Below are 11,101 nucleotides of genomic sequence, written 5' to 3'. Positions count from 1 at the left end.
CGGCAAAAGGCCATCTCCTTGATTTAAACTCCTTATATCATTTCCATTAGTACAAAAGCAATACCTCGGACAGCACTACATAGCGTCCTGTGATTTACTCACCTCTTTCATTCAAATATCTACAGATAGCACACGAACCAGAATCTTTCAAAATATACCTTGGGTCAAGGAAAGACATTCTTACCTAGTGGCTGATGATTATAACGATGCCCTTCCTTCATAAGTACATTGGAAACAATAACAAAAAAACAAAAAATGACGCACGCTCGGCAGCCATTCTCTACCTCTGTGATTACTCCGTTTTTAAATCTCATTGCTCAGACACCTAAATCTTATGAACTGGAAAGCCACGTAACCGTTTTCCGAGGAGCATCTCAATTTTTCACCAGGCTGTTGAATTTAACTCCTTTTCCATTTTCTCAAAAACATATAAAGATAATTGAGGAAAGCAACAAAAAACAAAACACAAAAAACAGCATATGAAAAAATTAACCTCGGAGCCTCTCCTAGGTGATTTACTACTCCTTTCATTCATAGTAACAGCACCTCGGAGCCAATTCTCCTGTGTTTACTCCTTTCAAGTTCATAGTACAGCTACACAATGGAGCATTTAATCGGATTTACTCCATTTCATTCATTCAGTACACATTGGAGCGAACCCTGAAGATATCTATTCAAGAAGCACCAAGCCATCATCTGTGCAAATTTACGTCAAAAACGTTTCATCAAGAAGCACCGGAAGCCCAATCCTGTCAAGATGGTGATCTTATTATCTGATAAGTACATAAAGAAAATCCGAAGCACTCGGAGCCATCTCCTGTGATTTACTCCTTTCTTTCATGTACATACCAGCACTCGGAGCCATCCTCCTGTGATTTACTCTCTTTCATTCATAGTACAGCACCTCGAGCCATCATCCTCCTGATTCATTCCTGTGATTTACTCCTTTCATTCATAGTACAGCACCTCGGAGTCATCTCGGGTCTAGATCTAGATAAATCAGTGACATTGAAATCATTCTATTCATAACGGAACCAAAGTAGGAGGGACCTACGTTTTCGTTGCAAAACGTTTTGCTACGGTGGAAAAGACAGACACTAGACAGAGGAAGATTGGAAAAAAAGTTTTATGGACAGACTAATCTATGTTTGAGGTGTTCGGATCACAAACAAGAACATTCGTGAGACGCAGAAAAAATGAAAAGATGCTGGAGGAGTGCTTGACGCCATCTGTCAAGCATGGTGGAGGCAATGTGATGGTCTGGGGGTGCTTTGGTGGTGGTAAAGTGGGAGATTTGTACAGGGTAAAAGTGATCTTGAAGAAGGAAGGCTATCACTCCATTTTGCAACGCCATGCCATACCCTGTGGACGGCTCTTAATTGGAGCCAATTTCCTCCAACAACAGGACAATGACCCAAAGCACAGCTCCAAACTATGTTCAATAATGCAATAACTATTTAGGGAAGAAGCAGTCAGCTGGTATTCTGTCTATAATGGAGTGACCAGCACAGTCACCAGATCTCAACCCTATTGAGCTGTAGTGGGAGCAGCTTGACCATATCATGGAAAACAGTGTGACCCCAAACTGTGTGACCCCAAACTTTTGAGCGGTAGTGTAGGTGTGTGGTGTGCGTTTTTTGTTTGTTTGTTTGTCAATATGTGCGTCTGTTTAATGACTGTGTGTGTGAGTGACCGTGTTGACGTGTGTGAATGTCCACTCCCCTGCTAGACCCCATGGTAGAGGGAACTGTGAGGGATTGATAGGAGCCGTTTGGGTTGTTCTGACCTCGACAAACACAGATTTGGTCTCCGTGGCGATGTAGTTTCCAGGACAACCTTAACACAAAAGTTGGCCAGAGCGGAGAATGCGAGCCTAGGATGACCTTGTTGATCTGCTGTCCGCTGGACCTCTCGCTCTCTGTCTGTGTGTGTGTGTGTGTGTGTGTGTGTGTGTGTGTGTGTGTGATAATCCCTTTCTGAATCCTCAATATTTCTCTTTAACCCCTGTGAGTGATTGATGACCCTGGCTCTGAATTCCCCCCCCTGCCTAAGATCCCAACCCCCCCCTATCCCACACACATCACAGAAAATGTCCCATCACACATCTCCAGCAAGATGGATGACTTTATTTCCTCCCACCCACAGATAACCACCATAACAATAATAGTGCAAAGCACGGTAGAGAACGAGGGGAATTAAGAGGAAAGAAAAAGCGAGGGAATGCTTTGAGCCCGCCGTTCAGACGCCCTCTCCCCTCCGACCCAAACAGCGCTATCCCATAATGCACCTGCATGGAGCCTGTGACGCACATTCCACATTTTCCTCCTCCTCTCCATTGTTGTCCTCCATCATCCTCGGCCCGCCCCACCTGCGCGCTCCTACCCCTACAGCCTATGGATGGGCTGAAACACAAAAAACGGGGTCGTATTCACTAGGCACCAAACGACAGAAAACTGGCTGAATCGGGGAGGGACTACCTGAACTTGTCCAATAAGAACCTCTTGTTTTCTGTTGCATATCCTAATGAGTACGACCCAGGACGATGAAATCAGACCAGAGTCCAGGAGAACCTTCATCTCTGGCCCCTCAGCCACCCTGACCTCTGTCTCTCTGAAGGAAAGTCGACAGTCAGGGCGGGGGGGGGGGGGGTTGCGATAGACTTCAGTCGGTTTTTGCGAGAGAGTAGAGAGTATCTTGCTCCCACAAAGGCGAAATTATGAGAGTGGAGTGATTGGCTTCTTTTTTTAGAACTGTGCTGAGGTACAAGTCAATATTCATTGCCTTTGCGCTGCATCACTCTTCTTTATAGGTGCTGGCGAGAGGGAAGAGGAGAGAGAGAGAGAGCGGGGGTTCTAGGCAGGGAGGGAGGGCGGGGTGGAAGGAAGGTAGGCCGATCATTACACTCGTGAAGAGGTCTGACAGCCATCCAATTAACCTGATACTGCCCCCCACGCCTCAGAGGTGCACTATAAAGCACCACCAAACACTTCTCCAAAACCCATACAGTACCCGCAGGTACTAGGACTGTTTTGTAACGACCAGAGAGCCTAGATGTTTTAGACAGGCTGGATTCCACAACTCCTACACATGGTTTCCGCTTTATCGATGTCCAGAGTCACTAGTGAAGAGTAAGAGGGGTGCTTAGCTCTGTGAAGGGATTTCTCTCTGTCTCTGTCTGATGGGCCAGGGCTGTCTGTCTGTAGACTGGCCCCTATACTTCTTTAACATGTCCTTTCTGTGACATGTCCTGCTCAGAGGTTATGGATCTGAATAGCACGTCAGTGGAGATGGCAATAATGAAATGATTCTACGCTTTAGTGAGCGTCGAGCACAGCCTCGTCACGTTTCATCAAGCGCCCTACCTCCGGATATCGTTTCCGCCGCAACGTAGACTTTTGCTATTTTATATGTCCTTTCACTTCCTTCTCCCCTTCTCTCTGTCCCTCCCTCCCTCTCACATCCATATCAGCACTGAGCGAACTGGTTGGATCCGGTGAGAGAGGCTGATGATGCTGTGTTAGAGATGGGGAGGCTGGTGTGTGTGTTTCTGTGATACGGGAAACTGCAGTGCCAGTCGTGCTCTCGTATGCCATCGCGAGGCCTTGTCCTCCTGTACATCTGCAGACGGCCATGATCTTATAAGAACACATCGTTTTTTAAAATAAGGAACCACACATTGCATTCACACACACGTTGACGGACAGTAATGAATGCTTAGGTTACAGTATATGGAATCGTATCGAATGGCGGAGAGAGGATATTATAATTGCCTGTAGTGTGTGTGTGTGTGTGTGTGTGTGTGTGTGTGTGTGTGTGTGTGTGTGTGTTGCTCTCGTAACCCGAAGGTTCGGTATATGTTGTTCTCTGTAGCCTGACGGTTCAAGTAGCTCAAGCCATTGTTAACGCGAGGTCGTTTTTCCAAACAACAGCCGATTGTTCCAGAGGTCAGACTCATGGAAAATGTTTAAATATCACTGACGTTCAAGTTCTTAAAAAATACACGTATGTGTTTTATTTTCAAATGCATATAGACACCTTATTTTGGGCTTTGCATTTTCTGTCAATCAATTCCTAATCTCCGTTTAGGAGCGGTTTCCAGGACAGAGATTAAGCTATTATTTCTCTCTTTCAAAAGGCAGAACATTTCAATCAACAGAAAATATTTATTTCGTTCTTAATCCAGGAATAGGCTTTATCTGAATCTGGGAAACCAGACCTTTCGGGTTGACGAGGACAGCACTGCATGCATACCATGCACACCTCAATTTAGGAAGTGGAGGATTATATATGTCAGGATGTTATCCATTTAAAAAGCTCCTTTTAATATTTTAACCTCTTTGTTTACCAAGAGACCCTAATATAAAACCTCATGTCCCAGAGGTGAATGAGGGCGATGGCTGGCTTCGAGACGTGTGTCTCTCCATCCCCCTCAGCATCACACACACACACACACCGTGATCTCTGGTGATCCCTGGTCCCTCTGTCGCGTCACATCGACCGGCTGGGACGGGGGGGCTGGACCATGCACCTTGAACTCTGACCCCTGTCTCTGCTTCTGTCTGTGTACCTGTGTGCACGCGTGCGTGCGTGTGTGTGTGTGTAGGGGACATGAAGCAGCTGCTGGTATGGATCAGAGGGAACATGCTGAAAGAACGGCCAGAGCTCTTTGTCCAGGGAGATACTGTGTGAGTATTATACACACACACACACACACCGCAATACATGTTTTAGTGATCGACTGTTTATTCTTTTTAGGGTGAAACAGTTACAAAAGGAGCGATGCAGACAAATGTTTATATTTGTTCAAAAAGGCACAGCCACCATTAAAGGAGATTGGATACTACCGGACAGACAGGAGTTGTGGTTTGTGGATGCTCTGTCCTCCTCACCCATTATAGGCTTTTATTGTTCCTTTTTTATAGGGGTCTATTTATAGGGGGAAGTAGCTAATGAAGGGAGGACATGTGAGAGAGGGAGGAAATCTGTGCTACTACCTATAGATCTGTCTACTCTTAATCATTGTAGGTCACATTGTATTCCGAACGGGGATTATTTGCTTTTAACCTGAAAACAGACATTTTTTAACAGCTGCACCACATTAGTGGAGGCTGTTTTTAATGCTTTAATTAAAATTAAAATAAACATTTTAGTAATTTAGCAGACGCTCTTATCCAGAGCGACTTCCAGTAGTGAGTGCATACATTTTCATACTTTTTCGTACCGGTCCCCCGTGGGAATCGAACCCACAACCTTACCAACTGAGTCACACAGGACTATGTTTTGAGGTGTACTGGCTATGTCAGGGGAGGTTATGTATTTTATGCAGTATGGAAAGGGGAAGTGCGTTTTGAAGGTTAAGCAGCCTATCAGAGCATCGCGTGTAGCCCTCTGACTCTGTGACGTCAAGAGCTCACCGACCGCGGTGGGGATGGAGGCAACTTCATACATACAGCAAGAGGGGAAAAACGACCTGCAGTTGTGGCGCATGTCGCTATGCCTTCAGCTACCATAGTCAGATTTAAGCGGGCTACCGCAGTCCCCAACGCCCCGTCTACAACACATGATCACACACACCCGATCTGCGTCCTCCTGTGATGTGTAAAACACATGCATGGGATTTTTATTTGATTTTTCTTAATTGTGTAGAATTCTCTTCAGACTAGATTGCCTTACTTGTGTGTCTGAGGTATTCTGAGGTGTTCAATGCAATGTCTTTTTCCTTGATTTTAATAGGAGGCCTGGGATCTTGGTACTCATCAATGATGCCGACTGGGAATTGATGGTGGGTGTTCTATCAGAGTGTGTATTGGGTGTAAAAGACTAACCACAAAAAGCTCACGCACGTTCATTTGCACGGTATATGGATTCTGTATCTGATTCTGCTACGGCGTACATCTAAAAACTATACCTGTCTTTTGAAACTAAATGCTTTTAAAAATAGATATATTTATGAGCACCCTTTTGATAGCATTTCTGTGGTTTTTTACAGAAGCAAATCCACGCTCCCTTTTATCTATTTCCTCCATGTCTTTTCTATTGACATGTTATAGCATCCGTGTGAATGTCTGTTTGCATGTGTCTCTCTTTCCTTATTTAAACATATGTATTTGTATATTTTAAATATCCCTAGCATGCATGTGTGTCACACACCTTTTTATATAAATTCAATGAATTAAATCTCTATCTCTGAAGGGTGAGTTGGAGTACGAGCTACAGGACAAGGACAACGTAGTATTCATCTCTACTCTCCATGGAGGTTAGGATACACTGGGTGTAGATGTCCACAGGCAGCTCCCCTCACTTCCTCCTACTGCTATTGTTCCATCACAAAACCAAACTCGCTGGACTCTTAGACCTCTCCGCTCCAACCAACCACTGAAAGAACACTGGGATGCTATGATTTATGTTCTCCCAAGACCTCAGCCTGTATTCATTCCTTTTTTAGATCATAATTATTACAATTATAAGGACAGGGTGGGCCTGGTCCTAGATCAGCACTCCGACTTGTTTTTTTATATTGGTGCTGGTCCTCCAGAATGTTCTTTTTTTTTTTTTTTGTGGAGTGAGGAGAAGATTTCATCTACGGAGAGGGACTCTATGGTGATGGCGTGAGTCCATTCAAATAGATTCAGAAGAGACAGTAGGACTTGAGCTGATACTTTTTTTGCCTTGAACTCTGCGTGTGATTGGTCAAGAATCATAATAATTTACCTCCTTTTTAACTTTTTTTTAAATTCATCGACAAATTGCTGCTTCAATCCTTCAATGTATGTTTTGAGACAAAATGGAAATTGAGACGATTAATCTGTCAAAACAAAGATGCATTTAGCTTGCTGCAATGATGTAACCATAAACAAATGTGTTTAATTGACTTACTAGATCATATTAATAAAAGAAAAGGATTGCATACTTTAACTCATTTTATTACCTATCAAATTGTCTAACTTTCCCTTTCAACGACATCTTTCTGTTTGCTGCAGTACAGAACAAGTCTACTTGAACGATAGGTCATAATTTACTATGCCTCACTCTACATGTCTAAGCATACACAATCTGTTTATATCGTTGTTTTATGTCGTCTATCCTTACCCATTCCCCTATAGTTACACGCATTTGAATGATTTGCTTGACAATGTTATTATTATGGCATGGCATATGTTTTATTATAACGGCCCATATAGGCCGAGAATAAGCATTTGAAAGTGTTATATCGTGATTTAAAACTGATCGCTGTAAATGGGGTATCGGATTGGAGTTATAGGCTGATTACAGCGGGGATTTAAGGACTATTTCTCCTCAGAGCCTTCACGAAGAATATTCATAAGATCACCCTGAAAGAAAGACCACGGCGGTTGTGGACTCGGATTTGCAACGGGAAACCATCTGATAATAGTAGCTATAATGCCAATGCAAATGAGCTTTGCGAGAGGGAGAAATGTGGTGTGTCAGTCAGTGCTTGAAGGTTGAGCTGCAAATTTGAGTGCGCGTGTGTGTGGCGCGAGTGGAAGCCTTTTTTTTGAGGGGGAGAAAGGGCTGAGAAAAGAACACACGGTGCACCCCGCGGCGTGACCTGTCGAGAGGCCATGAGTCGGTTGGGCTCCACAAAACACTGGATAATTATCAAAGACTCAAAGCCAGCCAAAGAAACGGCTTGTTTTAGCACGACGTTTTACTGCGTGTATTTATCCAAGTGATTTGTAGAAAATAGCAGCACATTGTAATTGAGTTTTAATCCCAAACTTTTTAATGAAATCTTATTGAACCATAAACGAGTGGGAGAAATAGACTAGGGCCCTAAATAAAATAACCAAATACATTTGACGATTGCATTGGTTGTTCTAATTAAATAATTATTAGTTATTACCATTAACTTTTTTTTAAATTAGTTGATTGTATTAAAGCCTTTATGGATGGATTCTTCTAAATGTAAGACGAAAGGGGTATTTTTGGATTCCTTGCATAAGCCTGGTCTATATGTGAGCTGATTTTTATATTTAAATTACTGTATCTTATAAACGAGCTTTTCACACCTTTCCATTTATGCAGCGTTTCCCAAACTCGGCGTGAAAGTTAGTTTTTTTTGCCCCAGCACTACGCAGCTGATTCAAATAATCATCTAATCATCAAGCTTTGATAATTTGATTCAGCTGTGTGTGGTGTTAGGGTGAAAACCAAAACGCGCACTGCTCGAGGTCCCGAGGACCGAGTTTGGACAACGCTGCATTTATGGAAGTTGAATAGGGTTATGTTTAGAAATATAAATCCATTTTATATTTCTTCATAACTATTAATAGGACCTTATGCACGCTTTTTTGTTTTAGCATTTAGACCTATACGTTTTCATGATGCCCCCCCCCCCAAAAAAAATAAAAAATCTGGTCCCTGCGTTTTATTGGCTAAATATATATTTTTTGAAAGCATATTTTTTTTCAGTTACCTCCTTGCATCGTTTTTAGTTGACAGCTAAAATAACACTCCCAAACCAACCATAATAGCAGGTGAATGGTGGGGCCTTAATTTACATCAATGCACCTTCGGTCTGAGGATACAGGGGATCGGGGGGATGTGAGATGATGCCTTGCACCCTGCATTTATAAATGGGGGGGTTACGTTTGACCAGCAAAGTAAATAATCAAGGTTGTAGGCCTCTCCTATGTCATATGGTTAGAAGACGACCCCAATTCTACCACATTACTTAAGTCTTTGGCTAAGATTATATAATATTGTCTATTATAAATATAAGCGTATTACTAACACTATTTGAACGTTAAAGCTATAAATATTAGGCTATGTATTGTATGAAATTACTATTATATTTGCATGATATTTATTATTAATAATGGTATGGTTCGTATTTTTATTTATTTTTTACCAATGTGTAAAACACAAAAACGTATTTCTCAAGTCTGGTAAATGTTACATAACCAAAAACAAATATCTCAGAAAAATATTAAATTGTTCTTAAATTCACAACCATTCAATTTGTATTTCAGCCAAATTGCAGGCAAAGCTGAGTGATGGGGCTGGAGAAATATAACCACAATTCATAAATGGGCCTGTTGTCTGTCAGATATTTGTTAAACTATACATCGTTGTACAAAAACCTTGTTTAATCTTGTGTGTGTGTGTGTGTGTGTGTGTGTGCGTGCGTGCCTGTGTGACAGAGAGACCTCAAAAATGTTGATCCTCATATACAATCGAACAGGCATTGTGTAACTTATGAAGGCATGCTTCTTTACAAGTTTTCTCATACACATGCAGCACTTCTCAGGATGTTGATGATAATAATAATAATTTATTTAAACGGATCTAAAACATATTTAAATATATTTGTTAACTAAACGTTTAATTTAGAAATTACAACTGACCGTCAAATTAGGCCAAGGACTGTTTTACGTGATTCAAGTGTCATGCAACTAAATTCAGGCCAAGTGTTCTGGCCCCTAATACTGGCATTCTACTGCTCTCTATCCAGCCAAACTCTCTTGACACCTAGTGTACTGCAAATCCATGGGTTTACAGTTGTGCAATCAACTATTATGTAAAGATTACAGGTCAGATTTGTTAGGTTTTAGGCCTATAGTTATATTTCAAACCAAATGAAAATAAGCTGTTCTACTATAATTAAAATAGGCCATATACCTATAAATCCTAGGCCTGCCCTAAAATATCGGAATTTATTTTGGAATTAGCGGTACCATTAAAAACACGATCATCCCTCTTTTAAAATGAGATCGTTTATGTTTACATATTAGTTCGACAGTTCTGTAAATTATGCAAATAGCTACATAAACCAGACTGATACTTTGATACTGAATTATGTTTGATATTGCCATGATCAAAGACAACATTTTACTAGACCTATTATGAGGATTATTATCTCAAAAAACAACGGTTAAACCAATAGAATTAAAAACACCTATAAAATAAAACAGGCCTGTTTTCTTGATTTACAACAAACCGAAACCGTCGTGAGGTCAGGTTGCCCAATGGCATAGTGAAGAAATAACTCATATCCATACATTTTAGATGCAAGACTTTAGGATGGCTTGATCATTTTAGCCATTTAATGATATAGAGCCCTAAAGTCACCGTTCATTTTGATAACTTTTGTCCTTTGAATAGGCTAATTTTACAGATGACACGAATCTCTCTGAAGGCCTGTGTGGCTGGTCAAGTAACTGCATTGTACAAATGGCCAAAGCACTCGATATATCCATGACTCCAATCGATAGTTGCCATTTAAAACAAACCGATTTAATTCGATTTTCGACTAAGTGTAACACCAATTGGTGGATCCATCGGGCCTACACAAAACATACACCAGGAAACATACAGTACATTAGGCAGTCATATTGGTTTTCTTCCCTTTATTGGCCCAACATAATCTCATATATGTTTATATCGAATCAAACCCATTTTAATCTGCTGAAAAATTGTGGATTATTCTTACCTGCATTGAGACATTTTTATAAAATTGTTGTCATATTTTGTTTCTTGAATGTTCTGGATTTTTCGTTTGGATAAAGCCAGGATGAATTTGAGTTTTCAGCAACAGATGTCCATGCACAATTCTTGGGGTTTCGTTTGATTTTGCTCAAGAATTGCGTTTGGACAATCAGTCGCTAACACTCTAAAATGGCCTTCTCGAAAAAACACATCCAGGCATTAATTCGATTCAACACAAATGCATAGATTAGTATTAGGCCTACAAAATGCACATACTTCCATTTCAAAATGATTTGCTAAATATATACATTCATTGTTGGAAAACAACCCATCATTTTCTAAAGACAACGAGATAGAGGGAGAGAGGAAACAAGAAAAGTTGCACTTGTGCATATTTTTTTCCATTCCTTTTGCTGCGTTGTATATGGTCACATGCTTCCATGGTCCTTCCATGTTCAACCATCGGAGCCATAGATGAGCCTGAATTCAAGTTATAAATGTGTATTTCCAAACATTCAATAACAAATACAGTAGCCTATAGCCAACTAAAAGCCTTCTAACTGAGCAAGTGTCTCGTTTCGATGGAACATGTATATAGAAAGAAATACACATTATGGCATCAAAAGTTGAATGCACTTGCTGTTTCATTCAT

General features: G+C 41.1%; 1 protein-coding gene across 1 annotated transcript in view; it reads left to right on the top strand.

Annotated features, from left to right (window-relative positions):
• Positions 1 to 6,907, top strand: part of urm1 (ubiquitin related modifier 1) — a 14,472-nt gene extending 7,565 nt beyond the window's left edge. The window contains exons 3-5 of the mRNA XM_023983410.2: positions 4,604 to 4,685; positions 5,734 to 5,782; positions 6,193 to 6,907. Coding sequence (XP_023839178.1) covers positions 4,604 to 4,685; positions 5,734 to 5,782; positions 6,193 to 6,261 — 200 coding nt within the window. The 3' untranslated portion in view covers positions 6,262 to 6,907. The remainder of the gene's footprint in view (positions 1 to 4,603; positions 4,686 to 5,733; positions 5,783 to 6,192) is intronic.
• The last annotated feature ends 4,194 nt before the right edge of the window (positions 6,908 to 11,101 follow it).

The sequence above is a fragment of the Salvelinus sp. IW2-2015 genome, linkage group LG4q.1:29 (assembly GCF_002910315.2).
Source record: "Salvelinus sp. IW2-2015 linkage group LG4q.1:29, ASM291031v2, whole genome shotgun sequence".
Lineage (NCBI taxonomy): Eukaryota > Metazoa > Chordata > Actinopteri > Salmoniformes > Salmonidae > Salvelinus > Salvelinus sp. IW2-2015.
This window is presented reverse-complemented; position numbering and strand designations above follow the sequence as displayed.